The 27035-nt window shown below is 50.9% G+C and overlaps 1 protein-coding gene across 1 annotated transcript in view; it reads right to left on the reverse strand.

Annotated features, from left to right (window-relative positions):
• Window positions 1-27035, reverse strand: part of ULK4 (unc-51 like kinase 4) — a gene marked incomplete at both ends in the record, with an annotated part of 259342 nt that overhangs the window by 207003 nt on the left and 25304 nt on the right. The window contains 4 exons of the mRNA XM_080934211.1: window positions 37-219; window positions 3129-3290; window positions 12429-12512; window positions 15887-15994. Of these exons, the coding sequence (XP_080790337.1) occupies window positions 37-219; window positions 3129-3290; window positions 12429-12512; window positions 15887-15994 (537 nt within the window). The remainder of the gene's footprint in view (window positions 1-36; window positions 220-3128; window positions 3291-12428; window positions 12513-15886; window positions 15995-27035) is intronic.

Raw genomic sequence — 27035 nt, forward strand, 5'->3', positions numbered from 1 at the left:
GTATGCAGCATGCGCCACCGTAGGAGAGAGTCATACCTTCTCTTGGGTCAGCCGCTGGAGATGGACCCCACAGGACAGCATGGCGGTGAACAGGGTCAGCATGTACTGCTGGACTTTGCAGATGGCAGAGGCCAGGGAGCTGATGACGGCATTGAGACCCACCTTCTCGATGACATTCTGGAAGGCAGTGGGAGACTGCCGTGTGATTCTGCACAGCGCCTGTAGAAAGGGGAGCACGGATCCTTCACAGACTCTGAGGGTACTGGGCACCCCGACACCTACACATGCCCCACACCTCTGCTCAACACATAGGGCACAAATCTGCTGCTCTGTCACTTGTTTTAAAGCCGTAGACTCAGACATTTCCAACAAACTTAAGATAAAAATCCAGCTGCTTGTATGGCTGAGGAGGGGGGCTGGAGAGGCATCTCAATGGCTAGAGCACCGACGGCTTCTGCAGAGCTGGTTTGATCCGTGGCACCCACATGGTAACTCAGAACTCTAACTCCAGTTTCAGGGATCCAGCAGTATGGTGGTTTGAATACGCATGGCCCATGGCAAGTGGCCTTTTAGAGGACGTGCTCACTGTGCAGGCAGGCTTTAGGGTGACATGTATGCTCAAGTGTGAAAGGGCGGTCCCTCCTGGCTGCCTTCAGATCAAGATGTAGAACTCTCAGCTCCTCCCCGTGGCTGCCAGGACGCTGCCATGCTCCTGCCCTCACCACAGTGGCCTAAACCTCTGAACCTGTGAGCCAGCCCCAAGAAAATGTCGTCCTTTCTAAGAGTTACTTGAAACTCTAACTAAGACAAATGCCATTTTTGGCTTCCACAGGCATGGTACACGCATGGTGCATACACTTGCCAGACAAGAAACACACATACATATAAAATGTTCAACAAAATTTATGTTGAAAAAGACTTATGGATACTTTAACACTTAATGCTACCAATTAAAAACATGTCTAATCTTGCCTCTGCTCCACAAACTGGGGCTTTTTTTCAACTAAAGGCACCTTGCTGAATGCACACATTTTTCAGTGTGTGCAGAACACTGTCTCAGAATATCTGAGAATCACTCAATGCTCTGACAAGCGTCCCTGTTTCACAGATGACAGGCTTTTGCCCAGAGCGTTCAGGATGCTCTCGCAGACGGTCAGCCCCGGAGCTGTGGCTCGGAGATCTCCCTCATGCACGGCTCACAGTTACTGTCACACAAGCTCCCTCAGCTGACTCACACCTGTGACTGGTTAACAATGAGACCAAGGAAAAGGCAGGCATGTCGTCAGACACACACCAAGAGACCGAGGGAGCTGGGGAAACAGCGGGGAGGAGGGGGTCTTACACATTGGAAGTACTTTTCCTTCTCTGAGGGTGAGCGGCTCTTAAAGCTGCTCCTGTTGAAATGAATGGAAAATGGGTTCCAGTGGGTGTGAAGTGAGGGAAACGTGCGAGGTGAGATGAGTAACACTGCTGAGAACTGGGACATGTCCTTTGACCTGTGACTTCTCAGGGCGCGTGTTCCTCAGCTCGACTCCCCACAGTCAAGGTGCTGACTCCCTAGCAGAAGGCCATGGTCCAGCCTCTGCTACAAGCCCCGCTGGCACTTGTGTTGTCTAAGAGCCTCAGTGCCCAGGATGCTGGTTCTCAGGCTCCATGGGGACAGGGCTTCCAATCAGTTCAGCAGCAGACGGGAAAGTCAGGAGGGTGGCCAGGATATACTGGTAGAAAGGAGCTATGCCCCATAGCTCTCTTCAGAAGTGGCATTGTGAAGAGCAGACGTGCAGACTGGGGACTTTCTAGCATGTCAGCATTTGCTTTCTGGAAAATGGAGCTAATTAAAAATTCCTTAAGGGCTGGAGACATGGTTCAGTGGTTAAGAGCACTGACTGCTCTTCCAGAGGTCCTGAAATCCCAGCAACCACATGGTGGCTCACAACCATCTGCAATGAGATCTGATGCCCTCTTCTGGTGTGTGAAGACAGCTACAGTGTGCTCACATACATAAAATAAATAAATCTTTTTAAAAAGACTCCCTAAATTCTGGCTACAGGGATCTAGGAATAAAAGAAAATGTCCACTGTCTTAGGCTTTCCATCACTGTCAAGTGACACCATGACCGAGGCAACTCTTATTAAAGGACGACTTTAACTGGGGCTGGTTACAGGCTCAGAGGCTCAGTCCATTATCGTTGTAGTGGGAAACATGGCAGCGTCCAGGCAGACACAATGGACAAGAAGGGGAGAGGTCTACGTCTTCATCACAGGCAGCAGAAGGGGACTGTCTCCTACACTGGGTGGAGCTTGAGCACAGAGACCTCAAACCCGCCCCCCCAGTGACACACTTCCAACAGACCAATAACGCACGTTCATATACGGTTAACCCTTACACACAGTCATGGTAAACACGCACGAAAAGCAGCAGGCTTCCCATCAACACCAAGAAAGCAACGGAGCTACCGAGGCCCCACGTCTGCGTGACTTCACCTCACTCTCACAGGATGCGACCACTTAGCACAGAGTCACCCTGGAGCATGGCGCTAGGTGTGCTGAGGCAGGGGAATCAGATACTCAAGGTCAGTGTGGGTCACAGGAGTCCGAACCATCGGGAGGGGGGAGGGAGGGAGGACAACCTTCCTGAAGGCAAAAAGGATGCTGTAGATACTGTTTAGTGGTAGAACACTTCCTGGAGGGTGAGGCCCTGGCTCACCTCCCAGTGGCAGGGAGGAGAGAAGGGGGTGTCAAGATGGCACCACAGGCTTTAAGGCAGTGGCCTCCAAGCTGATGTCCTGGGTTTGACCCCTGACCCCTGACCCCTGACCCCTGGGATGCAGGTGGTAGAAGGTTGCCCTCTGACCTCTACCAGGGCGCTGTGGTCATGTGAATTTGTATCCCCCAGGACCCACTAGCTGCCATGAACTCTCACATAGTTTTAACCAGTAATGGACGCCTCACGCCACAAAGTCCCTCACTCTTCCAAGCCCTTTTTAGAGCTCTGCTTTAGTCCCTCTCTTGAGATATCTTCTCACCAACATCTCTGCCCCTTCCATTAAATTCACTCCCGTTCAGGGGCGTTTCCTCAGACAGAGTGCTCAAGGTCCCAGCTGGATCCGCTTGAGATGCCGGACTCACCGATATTGCGGTTATCCGCAGGGCATCCACAGTGGAGTGTCTGAAGAGGTGCCACAGGACGGGCCCAATCTCCCCGGTTGTGAAGCCCTGCGCCTGGGCAGAAAATGTTGTGCAAACATTCTCAATAATCTTCGCAGCCATGTGATTGACAACCCGTTCCTCCTGGAGAACGAACAAAAGGCAGGAAGATTCAAAAAGTGCCGCTTCTCCAAGCAAAGGCTCTTTAGGATGAGGAACATGTGCGTGTGGTCTCTTCACAGCCACTGGGGATAATGTTCTGGTTGTTAGGGCCTACTACAGAGAGCTGGGGGTCTCTACGCCAGGGAGCAGGGAAAACACAACCCTCCGAACTAAACAGGAAGTAGAGCACGGCGCCACCTGTTTCACATAAAACCAAAATGGGAAAATGATCCAGAAAATAACTAACATAAGCACATGACCACCGTGTGGAACCAGATGTAACCTTTAAACTGTAACGAGTTATCAGGACAACCCCAGCTCAGCCCTGGCTGAGGAGGCTCTGGTGGCTGCCAGCTGCAACACTGAGCCAAACGCTCAAACTCAGGACCGAGAGTCCTAAGACAGACACGTCCACAAGGGTAACCAAATCACCCACAGGCTAAAGCAAATGTCAACACTTCAAACTGCTTTCAGGGAGCAAGTGTTTTTAGGAAGGGGCAGCGAACAAGGGTGCTTTCTGCTATCCCAAACGCCTGTTTGGTCCCTAGGACCCACAAACTATCTTCTGACCTCTGAATGTACACCAAAGCACGTGTGCTCACTTGTGTACGGGCTCTGACACCTCATTAACTACTCCCTGTCTCTACAGAGGACACACAAGGCTGGGGAGAGACCTGGTGAGGTGACTCTCAGAACTACATACAAAGACCCAGGTAGGTGGCGGGAGCTTTGTAACCCCACTGCTCCGGGGGTGGACACGGGTGAATCCGAGGCCAGCTCTCCAGCCATGTAGCCTACGAGGCGAGTTTTAGGCTCAAAAATGTGTGTGTGTGTGTGTGTGTGTGTGTGTGTGTGTGTGTGTGTAGGCTAAAGAACAACCTTAGTTGTCTTTCCCCATACATACACAAACACACACAAAAGTAATTTAAAAAAATTAAAATCCCATATGGCCACAAAGAATAGGAGACTATGTTCTTCTCGTCGTCTTTGATGGAACATCTAAAATCAATTAACTGAGAAAATGAACAACACGATAGCTGGGAAAGGCCTTTGTGAGTGTATCAAGCACACCAGCACTGCACTGCAGACACACTCACTCAGTGAGCACACCGGCACTGCACTGCAGACACACTCAGTGAGCACACCGGCACTGCACTGCAGACACACTCAGTGAGCACACTCAGTGAGCACACCGGCACTGCACTGCAGACACACTCAGTGAGCACACTCAGTGAGCACACTCAGAGAGCACACTCAGAGAGCACACTCAGTGAGTGCCTGTGGAGGGTCTCTCGCTGAGAGTTTGTATCCCAGTCAATCTAAAGGAAAACCGACACCGCAGAGCTCCTGTGACAGTGATACTGTGACATATTTGTCGGACATATTCACACCTTACTTAAAACATGAGTAGACTCACAGTGTCATATGCCCCTCAGGATGTCACACATGTGGGAAGGCGTCCAGCTGGGATTTATCACACAAGACATTCATACAGGGGAACATGCAGGTGGAAAGTGTCTCTGCTGGAGCTCCCCACAGGAAACGTTCTGAAATGCTCTGAGTGTGGGACATGCTGCAGCTGACACTCCCATGTGAGGGACCACAGGGGAGAGATGCTGACACTCCTATGTGAGGGACCACAGGGGAGAGATGCTGACACTCCCATGTGAGGGACCACAGGGGAGAGATGCTGACACTCCCATGTGAGGGACCACAGGGGAAAGCATGCTGGTGTCAAACCCTTTAAAGACAACAAAGAGGAAAATGTTTTTAGAGTAATTTAACTCTAAGTACATATGACAGTTAATTTTCACTATCAGCTTAACTGAGTTTTAAAATCACCTAGGAGACACGCCCTTAATTAAGTCTGTGAGGACATTTCCAGAGACAATTAGCTAAGAAGAGAGGTCCACCTGTGAATGATCTGAGATCTTAGGTTGAATAAAAAACTGAAAAGAAAAAACTGGAGAGAGGAACAGCTCACACTCTCCTTCCTCCGCTTCCTGGGTACTGAGAATCGAGGAATCAAGGAACCCTAGCCACGGAGCGGCAGCCACCACGCCTTCTCTGCTTTGGTGGACTGTGCGCCCGCACACCAGGAGCAAAGCAAGCCCATCGTCCCTCAGGCAGCATCAGCTGGGGATTCCATCACAGCACAGCACAGAGAACTCAGACTGGGACAAAACCACGCTGATATGGGGAACCCCTGACGTGCTCCCCTTACTGCACTTCTGAGATCACACTCGTGAGAGTCCCTTCAAAGGCTGAAGTATGCAGAACACTCAGAATGCTCAGCCCTCACTAAGCATGAAACCACTTTGAAATTGATGTCAGTTAATGTGATAAATATGGAAAACTCCATAACCAGAGGGCTCAGCTATTCAGGCAACAAAGAATGTTTTAATAAAATTATGAATTAAATAAATGTTGGTAATTCTTCAGACAGAGCGTTCACCTTGTTGCTTTTCAGGGGGCCACAGTGGTGAGCTTACCACATGTAATCTGTTGCAGCTCTCACTTGATCCTATGTGATCCACTGTAGATCTAAAGTTATCACATGTGATCCGCTGTAGATCTAAAGTTAGCACACGTGATCTGCCGTGAATCTAAATTTATCACACGTGATCCACTGTGGATCTAAATTTATCACACGTGATCCACTGTGGATCTAAATTTATCACACATGATCCACTGTGGATCTAAATTTATCACACATGATCCACTGTGGATCTAACTTTATCACACGTGATCCACTGTGGATCTAAATTTATCACACGTGATCCACTGTGGATCTAAATTTATCACACATGATCCACTGTGGATCTAAATTTATCACACGTGATCCACTATAGATCTAAATTTATTACACATGATCCATTGTGGATCTAAATTTATCACACGTGATCCACTATAGATCTAAATTTATTACATGTGATCCACTGTGGATCTAACTTTATCCCATGCGATCCACCGCAGCTGTCAACTTATACAGAAGAACTCATACTGGAGACAAAAATGCATGCAGGTGTCATGAACATGGGACAGCATTTATAGAGAGCTCTTTCCTTGTCCTTACACCAGAGAGGCCGCAGAAGCAGAACAACCCTGTAAGTGTAATTACCGTGGCACACCTTTCTGTAAGAACTCTTCCCAGTTATCCGTCTGAGGCTGCACAGTGGAAGACCACACATGCACTGACTATGCAGATGCTTGTAGGCGCTTGTAGGCATTTGGCCTCCTCTTAAACACCAGGAAAATCATAACAAAAACCAAACTCGGTTTGTTTAGAGATTCTTGTCTTGTACATTTGGCAACACTCAAAACAAAGCTATAAAGAAATCAGTAAAAGTTTTCTTTGTTAAAACAAAATCTTCCTTTAGAGGAAATCTTACTAATAAGGAAGGGGGACCCTCAGAGAGAGAGAATGCAGCTCTGACCTCCCACAGTCCACAGCGGCTCCTCCGGAGAGGAATGTGCCTGTGGAGAAGGAAGGAGGGGACGCTGCTTCCCCAAGAACAGAGGCAGATGCCTGCGCTGTGGCAGAGCCAGCCTCGTGCCCACAATGCCATTCTGACTAGAAATACTCTTCTTTATCTCGATGTCAGATCACGGTCTTGTGAGGGAGATTCTGAATGCTTGTGAGAAAACTCCAAGAAAACAAGCCAAGAGGCTGTGATCTCAGCTTCTTCATTATTCTTGAATTGTGCTTTCATACCCCTCCCAGATGCGTGTACAGGACCGAGTTTACATTAGAGTATAGATTACAACTGGCTATTGCTACTCGTTTATACGTTTCTATGGAAAGCGTGTTTCTGCCCACAGCACGTCCTTGAGAAGACTTCACTCCTACCCCTCAGAGTATACGTTGTCTGACGCGCTGAATAACGTTGGCCGTTGCCTGAGACTATTCCCGGGTCCACTCTCCTAGGTTGCACCACAGTAGAATAGTGGACAGATTGAAGGGTTTGCAAGAGGCTTCTGCACAATTACTTACTCTGAGACTGGTCCACTACAGTCTCCAGGGAAGACCTAGGTGCCCTTTAGGCACAGGACATGGAATCGAAGAAAGAAAATGTACAGAATGATTAGGGTGTTAATTTACTGATGCTGGAAATTAACCAAGGACTAACAGTGGCTGGTGTGGAAATCTGAGGGGTGAGACTTCCTTGGGGAACCCCGCTACCGTCAGAGCCAACGAGCTCACTCACTGGTCACCAAACAAAAGATGACAGTTCCCTCACGTCTTCTCACTGTTGCTCAGTGCTTCCCAAGTAGAGATTTGACAGTAAAATTCAGAGAAATCCGTGATACAAACATGAGAGTGAATTTAACCGGGGAAAGAAGTGTAAGCTCAAAGACTTGAAACTGTAAGGTAATGAGGGAAGAAACTGAAGATGGTTTGGAAGATGCCCAGGTTCATCACCTGGAGGGATTAACATTGCCAAAACAATGCAATGGCTTCCCTAACAAAGTTCCAACACTGCTATTAAAAGGAACAGCAAGAAAGTCTAAGGGGTCCACAAAGGACCTCAAATAGCCATATCAGGGGTCAGAGGTGGCACATGCCTGTGAAACCAACGCCTAGAGGATAGAGACGGAGGACTGGAGGGACTGTGGGGACTGGGGGGGACTGGGGGGCTGGGAGACTGTGGGGACTGGGGGACTGGAGGGGACTGGGGGACTGGGGGACTGGGGGCTGGGGAGACTGGGGGACTGGGGGACTGGGGGGGCTGGGGAGACTGTGGTGACTGGGGGGGACTGGGGGGCTGGGAGACTGTGGTGACTGGGGGGACTGGGGGGCTGAGAGACTGTGGTGAGTGGGGGGGACTGGGGGGCTGGGAGACTGTGGTGACTGGGGGGACTGGGGGGCTGGGAGACTGTGGTAACTGGGGGGACTGGAGAGGACGGGGGCTGGGGAGACTGTGGTGACTGGGGGGGACTGGGGGGCTGGGAGACTGTGGTGACTGGGGGACTGGGGGGGCTGGGAGACTGTGGTGACTGGGGGGACTGGGGGGCTGGGAGACTGTGGTGACTGGGGGGACTGGGGGGCTGGGAGACTGTGGTAACTGGGGGGACTGGAGAGGACGGGGGCTGGGGAGACTGTGGTGACTGGGGGGGACTGGGGGGCTGGGAGACTGTGGTGACTGGGGGACTGGAGAGGACGGGGGCTGGGGAGACTGGGGGCTGGGGAGACTGGTGGGACTCTGGGGAATTGAGGGACATGGGGGACTGGGGGGACTGGGGGGGACTGGGGGGGACTGGGGGGGACTGGGGGGACTGGGGGGCTGGGGGACTGGAGAGGACGGGGGGCTGGGGAGACTGTGGTGACTGGGGGGGACTGGGGGGCTGGGAGACTGTGGTAACTGGGGGACTGGGGGACTGGAGAGGACGGGGGGCTGGGGAGACTGGGGGCTGGGGAGACTGGTGGGACTCTGGGGAATTGAGGGACTGGGGGGACTGGAGGGACTTGGGGGACTGGGAGTTTAAGGCCAGCTTAGGCTACACATGAAACCATCTCTAAAACCAACTAAACAAAAGCATACAAATATGAACAGATAAAGAGAAAGTTCATGGTAAACATATAAAAGTATCAGCATTAACTCCAGGGACTGACTGCCTTCCGTGTATTTCTTTACGGAGTGGTGCTCACACTCACAGTGCATGTGTGGAGGCAAGAGAACAAGGTGCAGATGTGTGGTGTGGCCTCTGCCTCTCGGTCATCTTACCTGCCTTTAGTTTAAGCCCTTGGGCGGTCATCAGGCACTGTAAGGAAAGTGAAAGAGCCAACCACAAACTACAAGTTCCCACGCCATGGGTCAGCTGCTAACAGCACGTGTGTTCCCATGCTGGTGTATGTCCAGCTCCAAGGGATTTTACTCCCTCTTCTGGCCATAATGGGCACCTGTACTCATGTGTAAAAACCACACACACACACACACACACACACACATACACACACACACTTAGTTAAAAATGAATCTTTTTTAAGCACCTGCGACACATAATCACAGGAGACAAACAGGTTTCTTTGGGCAGAGCGGCGCTGTGTGTGTAGTTTTCCCAGCGGTTCAGAAAATAAAGGTGTAAGTGTATGGTTTTAAACAAAGGCACAAATGCATGGTTTTTAAATTCAGCTCCATAACGTAGACAGGGTGAAATGGTGACCGCTGCTCAGTGGGAGTGAGGAAAAGGGGTTCCCACTGTGACTTTCTCCCTTTACTGGTGGCTGAGGTAGTTCCTAGGAATAGGTCACAGCCGTGCAGTTCCCAACAAAGCAAAAAGTAAATCGGATTTAAGGTAAGACAAGCGTCCCTGAGAAGAGACCAAAGCAAGCAGACGACAGGAAACAATCGCCATGTTCACGAGCCCTCCGGTGATTGGACAACCAGTGCCTACGGCTGACAAAATCCCTGAGATGTGGCTCAGGCTCCTCACGCCCTGCTGGAGGGAGGATCTACTTCCAGGCACATTCTGAGGGCTGAGAGGAGCTGCACTTCAGACAAGCTACTGTGCAGCAGAGGGTGTGCGATCAACGTGCACACGTCTGGGATTAGATTCCTTCCATCAAAGGAGCGTGTGGTATGTGGGTTCACAGTCTTCTGTCCTAAGAAGACACCTGTCGTGCTGAGAGCTGCTGGCAGGTAAAAGTAAAGGCTTTAGAAATGACTCCGCCTTGAAGCAGGTCCCGGATGCATCAAGCAGTTCTGTTAGCCTTGGGACCGCTGGACATGAGCCGTAAGCACAGGGATCCATCTTAGGGGAAGTGCTCACACGCTACACCAAGCTCTGCCAAGACCACACCTACCTGCTTCTCCAACCCAGAGTCTTCATAAATTAAAACAAAATGTGAGCCTTCCCCCTTTATGAAAACATGATTCAACAAGTACATGAATGTACACATATGGGCACACATGCACACACATAACGCTAGTACACGTGTGTACACATAGGTACATACATGACACACCATATATATATATATATATATATGTGTGTGTGTGTGTATAATACATGGTATATAAAGAACAAACATGTTACTAATACATAAAACGATATCAATTTTAAAGTGGCTAGTAATAATTTAGTGATCAAACATTATACTCCATGTTGAGTCACCTGCAAAGCTTGCACACAGAGACCGAAGGCAAACGTAAGAAGCAGCGCACTCATTCTCTCGGGGACAGAAGGATAGACAGACAGCCGGACCCAGGAACTGCTGTGCCCACCAAAGCCTGATCGAATATTTTAACAGCTCCAGAAGCCTCCACGCCAGTGGCCACATTAAGATTTACCCCTAAGACAGTGGGCACCACCTTGTATCTATCAAATAGGGCTCTCCACACCCAGAACACTTCTCTAAACTGCCCCAGAAAATCCCCATCCCCCTGGGGTGGATAATTCATTAATATTCACTTCAACCCCCCACTCAGTCCACAGTGTCTGTTGTTTACTAAAAACATCTGTATCTTGTTTGCTTGTAAACATTAGATCCTGGCCACCCCAGCCTTGGGCCCATGGTCCCCACCTCAGCAATAAAGCAGCATCTGAAGAAAGACCCCCCCCCATGCCAGTACCCTCAGCGTAGGAGAGGAGGAGGGGCGGTCGAGGCCTGCCTGCCTGCTCACTGTCAGCAGAGGGTCCGGGGACTTCGGTCTCACACCTGCCCTCCGGCCCTTACATCCTTGACAAGTTTATATTCATGGTTCATCCTGTCTCCCAAAAGGCCAGGCCAGTATGTCCACAGGACTGTCATCTCCACCTGTGTTCCCAGTGTCCACCAAGTGTCCTGGCCTAAGCCTTGAGTGAGGAGCCCGAGCACGGATCCTGGCTACAGCTAAGGACCACACTCTATGCATCACATCCCCTGTCACACCCGATGCCATCCCATATCACACCCCATGCCATCCCATATCACACCCCATGTCATCCCATGTCACACCCCATGTCATCCCATGTCACACCCCATGTCATCTCATGTCATCTCATGTCACACCCCATGTCATCTCATGTCATCCCATGCCACACCCCATGTCATCCCATGTCACACCCTATTTCACATCCCATGTCACGATCCATGACACAACCCCATTATACCCCACATCACATTCCATCACAGCCCATGTCATATCCATGTCATATCTCATGTCATCCCATGTCACATCCCATGTCAAACCCCATGTCACATCCATGTCACACCCCTCTCTCATCCCATGTAATCCCATGTTACACCCCCTGTAACACCCCATGTCATCCTCTGTCACACCCCATATCACCCCCCATGTCACATGCACCATCATGACAAAGGGCCTACAGGCTAATAATAGATCTGAATGCTTGGTCATCAGGGAGTGGCACTATTAGGAGGTGTGGCCTTATTAGAGGAAGTGTGTCACTGGGGGTGGGCTCTGGGGTTTCAAATGCTTAAGACCCAGGGTCCCTCTCTCTTCCCGTTGCCTACATATGATGATGCAGAACTCTCAGCTCCTGGGTACCACGTCTGCCCGAGAGCTGTCCTGCTTCCTGCTGTGACAACACTGCATTAACCCTCTGCACTGTAGCCCAGACCCAGTTACGTGTTCCTTCGTAAGAGTCACAATGGTCACGCTGTCCCTCCACAGGCGTGGGACAGTGGCCAAGACTGCTCGCTGCCTCTACTGCGGTCTTGTTCACTCTTGCAGTAACTGATGTCTTTAGCCTGTGGCTTTTCCTTGGGTGGAACCCTGTCAGATAACATCAGGGAAACAGAGGCCACCGCCCTGCAAGGCCAGCCATTGTCACTCTGCGTGGTGTCGCGGACACTGCACAACAAGGGGTCACTGGACAGCCATCTGCATGGAGCGCCGATCAGCAGCTACACGCTCAGCGCAGAGCAGGCAGGCTAAAGACCCCGGACAGAGGCAGGGTAATTAACTGCATCGCAGGGAGACGGCCAGGCCACGCTGTCCGTATTTCCCATCATCCTTTAAGCCAGGCGCTGAACTGAATGAGGACAGCGGCTTGCCGGGACTATTTACATTCAGGAGCTGCACTGCACCGAAGCCTGCACTGCTCCAGGCTATGCTCCGAGCCTGGAGGGCGACTGCAGTCACCAGGTCTAAGAGGACAACAAAGGCTCCTTACCCCTTCCCGGAGGCATCTCATAAGCACAGTGTACGCAGCCAGGGGGACGGCCCAGCATTCCCTGCAGTGCTGGTTTTTTTCTTCCTAGAAAGATGAAGGTGGAGAAGGACGGTGAAAGCCGTGCCACAAAAGGTCGTCGTCATTTGAGAAAAAAACTATCAAGCATGCAACGTCTGAATCTTCCCAGATCCCGTCGAAAGCACACTTGCACCTGACGCTGGGACCTGACCCAGACTCTCACTGCCGAGTGCACACATGGGGTTTGTAGAGCGTGCTGAGCAGGCTCTCCCACCGCGGGTGGACCACTCTCCCTTTAACAGCCCTTAATCACACAAGAAGCAGCAAGAAGCAAAGGGAGGGGAAACCGTGCTGGGACCCCAGTTAATCTGCCCCCAGCCCTCCTCCTTTCCCAGAGCCCCTGCCCTAGCCACTTGGATCACTTGGCCTAAAATTCTCCAGTCCACCAAAAGCCGGGCACACCTCCCTTCTGCTGGAAGTCTAAGGCTGCAGACAGGTAGTCACTTGCTTCCTCCAGGCCTGATGTCCAACAACACGTCCCTGGAGGTGATGCCACCGGTCACAGAGGCGTGAGTAATGCATGCTCAGTGCCCAGGGCACTGTCACCTCCAGTCTCTTTCTGTCTCTAACCTGTGACCCCCCCTGCCACTTGGTGAACTCGCCCCTCCTCAGAGAATCTATGAGAGAGAAATAACCAAGTTCACTATGTGCCTGCCACACACTGGGAGTCATCGCTGTGCCTGATGCCCAGGCTCCTGACAGGACAGCCCCCCACTCCTTCCACTTGGCTTCATTCCCATCCTGCCTTCTCCAGGCCCACGGGTAACAACTAACCTGTCCTCTACATTCCTAGACACGGTATGTCTTCTCTCCACTAAGTCTGGTCTCACCTCAGTGAGTTCACTGTCTCCCTCTGCAGAGGATCCAGCCTGGGCTACGGGGTCACCATCTCCTGCTGCATCATCCCTTATACACGCACCTCCCACTGGCTCTGGGTGTCCTCAGCCCACTCCACCTGACTCTGCATCCCCACTTCAAGTAAAAACATATAAGTCAGCTAGTGCTAAGCCACAGTTACTGCTGTGCGTGTGTATAGTGTGTGTGTGTGTGTATGTGTGTGTGTGTGTTCACATACATCCAGGTGACAGCCAGAGGGTGACACCACCATCTGTCGTGTCTGGACCTTCTGCATTGAGGATGAGTCTCTCACTAGCCAGCCTGCCCACCTGACACGTGTGGCTTCTGAGGATCACTTTCATGGCAGTCCTTGGCCCACTGAGCCACTTCTCCATCTCCCCAGCCCCAGGTCCTGGTGACTTCAATGTCACCACCCAGCGTGTTCTCTTCAGTCGTGGGCCTTAGACCTTCAGCTTCACTTGGCTTATTGATGCTCCCTCTCTTCAGAAAGCCATGGCTTCACCCTCAGTCTGTCCCTGGCTTGTCCCCATGAACCTGAGGATCCCTGTTCTCCATCTATGAACTTCACGTAAACCACAGTGGACTAAGTGTCCATCCTACACCTTGGGGACTTCTTGTTCCGTAGGACCCAGACATGTCTTGGCAGAGGGGCCTCCTCATTCCTTCCCTGCTCACCTCAGGGGCCTGCATACAAGGTCTGCATTTCTTTATTTACTTGTGGACTCACTGGTTTATTCGCTCACTCATTTCTGGCCCTGTGGGTTGAACCCCGGGTCTCACATGTCCTGGACTATATCCCCAACCCCAACAGGACCCTAACTAACATGTACCTCAACCCAAAACTTCTAAGCAGCAGTGATGAGATGAGATGCTGCTCAATAAAGAACAGAGAGAGAAACATATAATATAATGAATGAATCAAATGGAGTCGAGGCTACAAAGAAAATCCAGGAGGGAAGAGGTGAGAAACTACAGAGAGGATGCCTCACCACAGGCCACTCGGGAGCCAGGAAAGGCTGTGTAAGTCCAAGCAGAGAAAAGTGTGTCGGTGTAGGGAGTGTGCAGTGCACAGGTATGGGATGCAGTGCACAGGTGCAGGGAGGGGTGCAGTGCAAGGTCAGGGAGGGAGATGCAGTGCACAGGTGTGGGATGCAGTACACAGGTGCAGGGAGGGGGTACAGTGCAGAGGTGCAGGGAGGGGGTACAGTGCACAGGTGTAGGGAGAGGTGCAGTGCACAGGTGCAGGGAGGGGATGCAGTGCACAGGTCAGGGAGAGGATGCAGTGCACAGGTCAGGGAGGGGATGCAGTGCACAGGTGCAGGGAGGGGTGCAGTGCACAGGTGCAGTGCACAGGTGCAGGGAGGGGATGCAGTGTACAGGTTCAGGGAGAGGATGCAGTGCACAGGTTCAGGGAGGGGTGCAGTGCACAGGTGCAGGGAAGGAGATGCAGTGCACAGGTGCAGGGAGGGGATGCAGTACACAGGTGCAGGGAGGGGATACAGTGCACAGATCAGGGAGGGGGTGCAGTGAGGGGATGCAGTGCACAGGTGCAGGGAGGGGATGCAGTGCACAGGTGCAGGGAGGGAGATGCAGTGCACAGGTGCAGGGAGGAGATGCAGTACACAGGTCAGGGAGGGAGATGCAGTGCACAGGTCAGGGAGGGGATGCAGTGCACATGTACAGGGAGGGAGATGCAGTGCACAGGTGCAGGGAGGGGATGCAGTGCACAGGTCAGGGAGGGAGATGCAGTGCACAGGTGCAGGGAGGGGATGCAGTGCACAGGTGCAGGGAGGGGATGCAGTGCACAGGTGCAGGGAGGGAGATGCAATGCACAGGTGCAGGGAGGGGATGCAGTGCACAGGTGCAGGGCAGGGATGCAGTGCAGAGGTGCAGGGGTGCAGCAGGACAAGGTGGGCTAGTAGAGATGGAGGGAAATTGAAAAGACAAAGCTTTAAAAATGCAGAGAAAGAATGTTGACTTTTGAAACCAGTCACAGTATCTAAAGGTCACAAGAGTAAGATATGACCCATAATCTATCAACATCCACTTATTAATAGTCTTTAGAACACTGTGAATAGCTAACACTCATGGCTGGCATCAACCGCCCTTCACCATATGCTATGGAAAGATCCCAGTCATGTTTATATCTGCACAAGTGTCTCCTTTAAACCAAGAATTCTCACAGTGGGAGACCAATGTCTTCTCCTGCTTGAAGGACTCAAATCGCCAACAACCCATAGAGAGCTTTGAGGACTTTAGTCCCTTCATTTTAAAACATGGCTGAACCGTGGATAAAACAAAGGAACAAACACACTGGGAGGGAGAAGCGCTTAAGCCAAAGGAGCATGCACCACACAGGGAGGGCAGGGAACCCAGAGCCGGGAAAGGACTGCTGAAGCTCTCTGCTCTGGAGAGGACAGGATCCTAAGGCCCTAAATCTTCAAAAGGGAGAAGGAAGGTGGGAATTGTGGGAGGTTATCAGGGGTCAGTAGGGAATGTCAGAGCCCTTCAGACAGCCTCACCTGGGTAGCTACGAGGTAGAGAAGCTGCCCGAGGGTGGGCAGGAGGCATTGCTTCAGCTTGCCACTCCTGAAGTTCTCCCGGATTAATTCAGTTAAGAGCGTGATTGCCTGCAACGGGAGAGAAAAAGTGACATCACTTCAGCGTGCCTTGAAGCGTTCATCTGTGTTGTGGGAACACTGGCTGACAGGACACCCCAAACGACAACTGGTAAGCAATAAACTGTGTCTGTTTCTCTGTGTCATTAGTGTGAGGACTCGTGCAGGCATGCACATGCGACAGCTTGTGAAGAAGATGGCAGCTTTCAGGAACTGGTTCTCTCCCTCCACTGTGGGTTCCGGGATAGAGCTCAAGTTCATCAGGCTTGGTGGCAAGCTCCTTTACCCACTGGGCCATGCCACTGGCCCTCATGATGTCTGCAAGAGATACAGTTGGGATGTGTGTACATCTGAGAGATCCTCAGTTCCCAGCGTTTCTTTGATGGTCTTTTGGTAGTCCCAGACATGATCTTCTCTTTGCCACTAGTCTGTGGTTCATAGTTTCTAAAGTGTGTGTACACATGGCCACATCCTGTGTCTTTTTCTGGCCTCTTGTGTTCTCACGGTTGAGATTTGCCTGTGTCACTGTACGCACTGATGGTCCATTCTTTCCTGCTATCACATTAATAGTGTGCCATGATGTGTACTCCGCATCTGAAGTGCTTGTTAAAGGAATCACATGGCTGTGGTGCTCGCCCCAGCAGGAAGTCCTTCATCATCACCAAGTGTCATGAAGTAGCACATTCAGTCCTCTGAAACTGGCAGTGCTTACAAGTTTGTCATCTCCAAAGCTAGCAGGTTGGTCCCTAACAAAGTACATTTTAAAATGGTGAGAGTACATAATTCTAAAGAGAACGCAAAGGGTGAAATAAGGCAATTTGCAGTGTAGGGAGAAAAGCAAGAGAAAGGAGGCAAAACAGGTGAACAGGCTTTCCTTCCATTATACCTTATGAATTATGTTTAATGCTAAGGCAAAAAAATTTAAAAATGACAACTTGACTCTAATATATTCAGAGAACATATTTTAGATAATTACATAAAAGACAACGTTTTCAAGGGAGAAATTTTCTATATCTCACTTGAATGAGTAAAATGACACTATGATGATATAAAAACAAGAGCAACTGCTAAAGACAAAATCTATGCAAGAGAAGAATTCAGTAACACTACAGGAAAAAAAGAATCAAAATGAAGTTGCATGTTTGGCAAATGCCAAGGTAGTAAAAGGAAGCCAATAAATAAATAAATAAATAAATAAATAAGACAAACAGAAAACAAAAGCCAACTGTCATATATAGGATTAAATATTTTAATAATTTAAGTGTAAATGGCATAAATACAGCAACTAAAAGTCAGAGACTGGAAAAGTAGAATTAAAATAAAGCATGACCCAACTATAAACTGTCTACAAGAAACTCACATAAAAGTTTGGTGAAACTGGTAGGTTGGCTGTGAAAGATGAGAAACTTTGTAGCATCAGGGATGAGCAGGAAGCAATGGTTGTTGTACTGACAGAAAAAAATTCAGAACAAAACAAACTCTGCTCAAGACCAAGAGAAACTTCTACATAATAGTAAAGAAGCCCATTCATCAAATACATACATACACACAGATATATATATATACATACTGTTTATATACATACATATAGACGTAGACATACATAAATATGCCATATATATGCACAGACATGGATACACATACATGTTTATATATATGCATATACATACATTATATGCAGACATGTATACACATAAATGTTCACATATATACACATATGTACCTATCACACATATACACACACCAATCCAAAACATGAATCCCCAATATTAAAACTATAAACAATGCAACGCAAAACCCCAGAAAATTCACAAGAAAGAATGACAAACCTGACGTGGTGGCATGCACCTTTACTCCCAGCACTTGGGAGGCAGAGGCAGGGAGATCTCTGTGAGTTTGAGGCCAGCCTGGTCTACAGAGTGAGTTTCTACAGAGAAACCCTGTCTCAAAAAACAAACACACAAATAAATATAAAGGCAGATCTACGGCCACAGTCCTTAAGTTCAAGGCCCACTTCTTAGACACAGAAGACAAATCGCACCAAGGTCTCCCTTTGGTGTGCACCTACTGAGATGCAGACTAGCGTGGGCGTTAACAGAAGCTGGGATTGGCACTCCGTGACTTCAACAGACAGAAGGAGAGCTCACTGTGGGAGAACAGATGTTCATGGGAGGACAGAAAGGCATCCACAAGAGTACGCCTAACCAGTGTGGCAAACACACATGGTGACCCAGTGTCACAGAGTCAGCCTGTGAGACAGGACCATCCAGACCGACCATGGTGTGAAGCTTCAGCATCCAGGGCTAGGAAAGGCTGATCTAACACCGAAGGCTCGGAGACGCCGCACCGGAGAGGACGGACAGTCGGCAAACTCAGCACCACAGAAATCAGGGAAATGCGAATTAACCCCCACACGAGGTCCTGCCCTGCCTATGGAAACTAAAACCCAGAGGGAGCATGGGAAGCCCTGGATGGTGAGAAGCCATGCCGTTCACGCTGACAGTGAGGTGTGAATGGGGCAGCCGTGCGGTAAACCAGCTCCGCTCCTTTAAAACAGAGGGTACTGCAGCACACACATTGGGTTTCATGAGTTCAAGGCCAGTCTGTGCTGCATATAAAGCTCCACCTCAAAAGCCAAGGGCTGGCCTCCAACGGTGACAGGTGCAACCCCCAGCACTGCAAAAATTAAACAGCTGAGAAGAAATCGCACAACGTGGTCCTGAACATTTACCCTTGAGAAGGATTTACAAAGAGTTATTTGTACAAAAAGAAACAAGCCTGATTCTAGCTGTTTTATTTGCAATTCTTAAAACTGGACAGGACCCAGATGTCCCCAAAGGGCTAACAGTTAGACACACTGTGCACAAGGCTCACGGAAACTGCCTCAAAGCACAAAGCGGGAAGACAGAGCACAAGGATACTACGCTGCAGGAAAGAAACCAAAGGCTGTGTGCCACATGCCTCAAAAGGACAAAGCGAAGAGATGGGGACAAAGGCAGACATGGCCGTAAGGGTCTGGGGACCCTTGAGGCACTGAGTCTGCTTTCCTTAATGGTCACTAGGTCTACATCCCAAGGTGCTACCACTCGGGGATGCCAGATGGAGTATATCCAGTGTTTGTAGAGCTTCTGCATGAAAGTCAACAACCTCAAAAGACTTTTCATAAAATCCAAGGTATCCTACATTCAAATATCGGGTTAGGCTTTCTGGCCCCAAAGCTTGCTGCTGGAACTTACAGAATCTCTCTCACAATCCTCTCGTGTTTGTGGTGGTTGGCGACACCAGAGACTGAGACCATTTTAATGCTGTGAGCTTTTAAAGCCATAAGCCTGAGGAGACTGAGACCATTTTAATGCTGTGAGCTTTTAAAGCCATAAGCCTGAGGAACTACAGTCAGCATCCTGTAAACAGATACACAGCTGATACGTTACTCTGGCAACCTCGGACCTACAAAAAGTTAACATGGATTTAACATCATCTCTGCAATATCAAGTTACTGGTTTTCCATTTATCTTTAAATTTTAGATAAATATCGATATTAAACAGGGAAGAAAAGGGACTGGAGAGGTGACTCAGTGGTTAAAAGTACCAGGTGATCTTTCAAAGGACAGGAATTCAATTCCCTGCACCCACATGGCCCCTTACAACTGTGGGTGAGAGCAGCTCCAGGGAGATCTGGCGCCCTCTTCTGTCCTCCTCATGCACTGCATGCACATGGTGTCCACGCACACAGCAAAACACCCGTACATATAAAACAACCAGTTCTTTTTCAAAAGAAGCAAAGGGCATGCACGGACAGGAACAAAGGGGAAAGCATGCTCCTGTTGGCTGAGGTACAATCACAAAGTGGAGTAGAAAGGTGGGACGGGTTAGCTGCTCTCACGCCTACCACTGGTCCTGATCATGCCACATGGGCTCACACACATGCAGGAAAGAAAGCGGGTCAGAGCCCAGCTGCTGCCCTGGCTGCAGCCCTTCCCCTCACAGACAGCACAAGCTACTGTGACGCTGCCTGTCAGCTAAAGGCCTTCCAGGAGCCAGGATCTGTCACCTGGGGAGGTGAGCAGACACTAAGGGGACAATGGTGGCCGCACATCCTGCCTCTAGCCCCCTTTCCTTCCTTCTGCCTGGAAATGTGTGACCACAGCAACAGGCTTGTATTGTCAAATGTCCCTGTCCTCTTCTGTCATGTGAGTCCCAACTCCTCTCCTCCAAGACACTGCCACGTCTGTGGTGCTGGGGCCTGAACTGTCCTCAGAGCGCCAGCACACTGCTGTCTGTCCATCTGCCCACAGCGTTAATAACTCCTAGTAAACCCCAAACCCCCAGCGGTCCATCTCAGGGTCTTCCTGAATCCACATCTGAGAGCGCACAGCAAAATCAATAATGAAAACGCCTTTTAAACGCCTGTGGCGCTGAACCATACCATGTAAATGAAGAGACAGGCTGGGTCAAAATCCCTTTGTCCACTTCCAGGGAATGGCAGGCAAAATCATTTAAACCTTCTCTTACTGGGGTTATTTTATGTTAGATAAATCTGATAGCCTCGTGACAGAGCTGGCAAAGAAGGAAGAAAAAAAAATGGGACAGACAGAGAGAGAGAAGATAGAAACCAGTAAGCTTGGTGCGCACAGGAAGCTTTGACTCAGTAGAATGGTGGTGAATCTTAGTGACTTTGAAATGACTTTTGAAAGAGAACTAGAGACAAACCCCAGGGCTTGTCCTTAGTTTGCTATCAAACGGACCATCCACATCAAGATGAGACCCCAAGGCTGTATGAATAAGAAATGGGCCAGCGTGTGAGAGAGGCCACCAAGAAACAAGGTCTCTTTGGTGTTGAAAGAAGTAGTGAAGGAAATGTCTGTCTGTCTGTCTGCTGTCTGTCATCGCCCCACCCCACCCCTGCCCCAGAGAATCTAACCAAACAGGAGTCAACAGCAAATGCACACCTACTCTCAGAACCTCTCCCTCCATGACAGGGACAGAGCCGGGGACAAAGGCCAGCGAGGCTGGCCGGTTCCTGGGGTCAGAGGCTCGGATCTCCAGAGCCTCCCTCAGCCCACGTGGGAGTCACCGAAAATTCACAAAACCACATCCTATCCTAAGGCACGACAATGTGAACTGCAGCCAGTGGTCTGGTGACTCTGGTCTCCTGGGGCACTGTGTGGGGGCTCATTTGGTAGGATCATAAGCTTTCAAATCTGCAGGTGACTCCATCTACTTTTAGGGAAGGTCTGTCTGTCCTAACTGGTCTGGAAACACCCTTGACAGAATTGTTCTGAGTACCCAGAACTCTAATGAGTCACCAAAGTTGAGGAACACTGGCCCAGAAGTTGAGACAGCTGGCAATGCTGGGTTGCCCCTGGTGCACCCTGCAGAAGTGGGCCTGGGGGACACCAGCCTGAAGGGCTCTGAGGGACCCAGCCTTTCCAGGCCAGAGGTGAACTGGGAGGTACTGATAGTGAACAGTAGCCTCCCGGTCAGGGCTCCTGCCATGCCCACCCAGAAGGACCCTGGATCATCTGGTCACACACAGGACACCAACCCATCCCATTGTGTTGGTGACACTGTAAGCTACACCTGGTGAGCCGGACTCTGTGTCACATGGCAGGCAGTGAAAGACAGACCTTGAAAAGGCTCATGGTGTGTGGCATCGGCAGTCACCTCGAGACCCGCAGCATGGAGCACGCAAGAATCTTCCTGCCGAATAAAGGGAGGCGGCTGGGGAGCTGGGTCGGTGGTTACAAACACTTGGGGCTCTTGCAGAGGACCCAGCTATGGTTCTCAGACCCACATCAGGTGGCTCGGGGCTACCTTTAACTCCAGTCCCATGGGATCTGATGTCCTCTTCTGGCCTAAACAGGCACTACATACAAACAGAGAAGCGAACACACAAACACATCTGTGTGATGTAAAGTAAGAGAAGCTACTGCAGCTTGTAGGCCTACCATGGTGAGGACGGCTAGCCCTTGGGTTTTGGAGACACCCTCCATCCTCCAGCTGACCACTGGAGAGCCTGCCAGGCTTGAAAGGACTCTGCGGTGGCCACAGCTGCAGTACCGGCTGCTCTGCCAGTTGGGTGCCAAGATGCATACCCCATGCTACTAGAACCAACTACTGACCAGAGACGTTACATATGGCCTGTGGAGAGCTCCAACGCCAGGACCCAGCCTGGGCCTTGTCAATCATCCTCCCACATCCTGCTCACGTGGCAATCAGCAGCCCTCCGCATGGCTGACGCTGGGATACAATGGGACACAGCCGTGCGCTATTACATTATTGTATGTAATATGTTACGGTATATATACCGTCACACAACATGGGGCAGGGTGCGGCAGTAACCTCGGTGAGGCTGGAACGGTGGGAGAGCCCAGGACACAGCCCACAAGCATGCCACCTGCCTCGAGTGTGCAGGGACTGGGCTGATTCATGCACCAATTACAAATACTGTTTTTCAAAAATATTGTATTCGTAAGACCGAGCCAGGCAGAGTGCCTCGCGGCCAGTGTGCGTGACTGACACTCTCATGGTATCTGCCGCCATTGCTGCCTCTTCTCTCCGCGGCCCCACAGAGGAACAGGACGGGTCACAGGAGATCAGAAGGCTGCATCTCTGCAAACCTCCCACAAGGGGGCTCAGGAGGACCATGGGCAGAGGAAACCCTGAGGCCCATGACTTTGGATTAACACATCTATGAGACAGAGGCGGGCCAGTGGGTCAGAGGCTTACAGCAAACCTGCTTTAGAAGACATTTAAATAGACGGCAGATGGAAGCAGTGTGGAGGGAGCGCTGCAGAGAGAGCGCCTTGCACAGACTCTGGTGCTTCCCCTGAATGGCCACCAGAGGGCACACGTGACCATCAGGAACCTGGGGCAGCCTCTGTGAGATGAAAGTATGGGCTCAGTAGAGCCTAGGCCACTTCTGTCAACCAGATGGCCACCTCCACTGTGCTCCTCATCCTGGGTTCCCACCCCACCACTCCCACCATGCACCAAGGAGTAATGGCAATCCGCCCTCACGCCGCCCCCAGCGGCCCTCGGTGCCCTGCCCTGGCAGGTCAGCCCCGTGTTGTCTCCTCGGATGAATAGTCACATTTCCACCTCACCGTGGGAGGGAGGCTCAGACTGAGATGGTCCCCTTCGGGAACGTCTGCTTTTTCTGGCTTCTCCCTTACCAGCCTCTGAGACCCACAGCAAGGGAAAGGTAGTGTCCCCCCGAGCCTGCATCCCAGAACCTGTGTGCGGCATCTCTTGCCAGGAACACTTGCTCCGTGCACTTCACTGAGAGCAGGTCACTTTGCATGAATAACTGAGGTTTTCCACAGCTTCCCAAAGTATTCGTTTTTCCATTTAATTTCAGTTAGTTGGACTCCAGTCAGAGGACTGGCAAGATGGCTCAGCAACCCACAAGTCTGAGGAGCTGCAGTCGGTCCCCGGGACCCAGTGTTAGACAGAACTAACCCCAGCAAGTTTTCCTCTGACCTCCAACCTGTGAACCCACACAGTTACACACATGCATGTGTGCGTGTGCGTATATAAAGATATTGGAGTCCCCAAGGACAATATATCCAATGTGCCGTGTCCACACTACAGGCCCAGCCCCCGGGTCCCTTCCTGACCACACAAGGAGCCTCACACCTGCAGTGGCCGCGCCAGCAGGAAGCCATGCTCACAGCAACACCGGTTTCTTCATTCCAAGACAGGACCCTGTGGCCAGGACTCTTCTTGGCTGTGCCCAAGACAGACACAGAACCTTCTGCCTTTCCTGCCACTCTCTCACTAGCACAGAGAGCTGAGGAGGACGGAGGGAAATCTAGTCCCTCTCCCGGATTCCAGGCTCCCACCGTGATGGAGCGGGGGCCGCCAGCAGCATCCGTACAAATCACACACGCAGCGGAGCCCACCCTCTTCTAGAAAGGCTGCCAGGGGTAACCCTCACAGGGGAACTATGGCCAAGACAACTGCCAGATGATGCTAAGGAGAAACCTCTAGACGCGATCAAACCCACTGCTGTGCCTGCTAAGCCCCCAGAGCCGGATGCCTCCAGGGTGAAGACAGATGGTCAACTTTACACATTTTTCTTTGGTGTTTGACTGCCCCCTAGTGGCTACTGAAATTGACATAGCCAAGCGCTTATGACGAAAGTATTTTAAACTACATAAAAGAAATAAGATGTAAAATGTCTACAGAGCCTGGAATGATAGCACACGTCTTTAATCCCTGCACCTGGAAGGAGGACAGGCAGGTCTCTGTCAGTTCCAGGCCAGCCTGGGCTCCAGGTGAGCCAAGGCTACATAGAAAGACCCTGTCTTTTTATTTCTATTTATTTTTTTTTTACAAAGCACACACACACACACACACACACACACGATATAAATAAAGTATATCTAGAGCTTTTTCAACTTAAGGTATAAATTCCCCATTATTCAACAACACTGAGTTCACTCTATGTGTGCTTACTTCAAAACAGTCTCTACCCAACAGCTACATACACACTCTTGCTTACTGTCACGTTCAGGACTCTAATCAGACAGCAAAGTTTGCCTCTCCCTAGAAATGGCTGATCTGCAGGACGCGTGGCAGGTCGAGAACCCTGAGTTTGGCGACTGGCTGATAGCTGGCACCTGAAGTCTCCCAGGGTGGGGACAGCTGTGTCACATGACCAGGAGAGTCATGGTGGCCCTACTGCATAACACCTTTAGACTGCACACAGTATTTTAAACTATTGACAAGTAGGATATTCTATTAAAGTCGTAAAACATGGGGGTGGGGAGATGGCTCGGTGAGAAAATGATCTGCTACACAAGTGTGTAGACCCGAGTTCAGGTCCACAGCATCCACAGAAGTTAAACACGGTCACACACGTCTGTGACCTAGTACTGGAGGTACAAAGACAGGCTTGGGAACTGTCTCAGTGAGGGTTCCATTGCTGTGAAGAGACACCATGACCAAGGCGACTCTTACGAAGAAAAACATTTCACTGGACTGGCTTACGGTTTCTGATGTTCCACTATCATCACGGCAGGAAGTAGGGCAGTGACCAGGCAGACATGGGGCTGGAGCCGTGGAGAGGTCTACATCTTGATCCTAAGGCAGCCAGGAGGAGACTGTCTTCCACACTGGGTGGAGCCTGAGCACAGGAGACCTCAAAGCCCGCCTACATAGTGACGCACTTCCTCCAATAAGGCCACGCCTTCTAATAGTGCCACTCCCTATGGCCAAGCATTCAAACGCATGAATATATGGGAGCCAAACCTATTCAAACCACCACAGGTATGAATCCCCAAGCCACTGGCCAACCGGTCCAGATGGTCAGGAAGAGACTCTGTCTGTGAAGGCAAGGTGGGGAGGAACAGTGGAAGAATCATGACATCAACCTCTGGCCCTTACACACACATGTGCACCTAACATGTACATGGACAAACATATACACCACACACAAAAATAGTCATGATGGAAAGATGTAAAACAGGAGGTGAGAAAAATAGTGTTTCCCAGGTCCCTGGATCTCATCCTAAAAAACACAGAAAAGCAGAGCTACAGAGCTGCAAAGCTGAAGGCGGCAGAGCCAGGGGGTGTGGCCTGAGCCTAGCCAAGGTGTGGGCCAGGGGGTGTGGCCTGAGGGCTGAGAGGGCCAGCCAACGGTAATGGAGCAGGAGTGAGGCAAGCCTGTCACCAGGGGTGATGATAGACAGGCCCCAGGTGGCTCAATATGTCCCCTGCACACACCCGGAATTCCTTCAGTGGGGAACTTCTGATAGCCAACGACACAAGAGAGTCTCTAGTACGAGACTTCATGGGGGAAAGAGGAAGCTTCCTAGCTTCTTCCCCCAATCATGTCTTCAGATTCCTGTGACATCTCAAAGGGGACTGAGATGTGAGGAAGGCCCTGGCCACAGCACCTGTCACCTCACCGATGGCCAGGGCTGGCAAGGTGGGTATCCCCTTCCCCTCCTCCCTCCTGAAGCCATGTGCTCTGCCTGTCAAAGACATAAAGGACCGGGCTTCAGGATGGTGTGTGAGCAGCTGAGCTCCAGATGGAACCCTGAAACAAGTTCTCTAGAGGAGCTGGGCCTGTGGGCAAAAGCAGTCACAGCCTCAGGGCCGTTCTGTGGTTCGCCCACTCATGTGCATGGCGAGCATCGGCCCGGAGCTTCACTCCAGCCCAGGAGCTGCTGGCGCCTTGGGGAGTGGGCACGCCGCACCCCGTCCACTCTGTGAAAGGTGGGGCTCGCACAGGTAACACTGCACCCCGTCCACTCTGTGAAAGGTGGGGTTCGCACAGGTAACACAGCACCCCATCCACTCTGTGAAAGGTGGGGTTGGCACAGGTAACACTGCACCCCGTCCACTCTGTGAAAGGTGGGGTTCGCACAGGTAACACTGCAGAAGCTCGTGCCTCCGCAGGCCATGTGCACACTTGCCCACACATGTCACGTGGGAGTCGGGGCCGGGGCATAGCAGACGGACTATGTGATCGCAGGGAAAGGTGTCTCCAGCCCTGGGAGAAATGCTCCGATGCGTTCCCACCAGCCCCTGTGAAGACCACTGCTCCCCAGTGTCTACACCAGCCTTCATGACTGTGTGGAGTTCCAACATGCTGACTACACGTCGCTCTGGCTTTCATTTGCAGGTCTGCGAGGATGCAGCAGTTTGGGTGTTAAACAGAACTCACACTGCCAGCTTTCCACTTTCAAATCTCATCGTAATGATTGGCCAGTCTGTCAACAGCCATCCAAGCATAACCGGGCAACAAGGCTAGGTATGGGTATGTCTGGGTAGGTGAGTGAAGGCTAGCCTAGTGGGTATGTCTGGTAGGTGAGTGAAGGCTAGCCTAGTGGGTATGTCTGGTAGGTAAGTGAAGGCTAGCCTAGTGGGTATGTCTGGTAGGTAAGTGAAGGCTAGCCTAGTGGGTATGTCTGGTAGGCAAGTGAAGGCTAGCCTAGTGGGTATGTCTGGTAGGCAAGTGAAGGCTAGCCTAGTGGGTATGTCTGGTAGGCAAGTAAAGGCTAGCCTAGATTGTCTACCTAACTGGATCTGGAACCAACTATGA

This window comes from Micromys minutus, assembly GCF_963924665.1.
Source record: "Micromys minutus genome assembly, chromosome: 21".
Classification (NCBI taxonomy): Eukaryota; Metazoa; Chordata; class Mammalia; order Rodentia; family Muridae; genus Micromys; species Micromys minutus.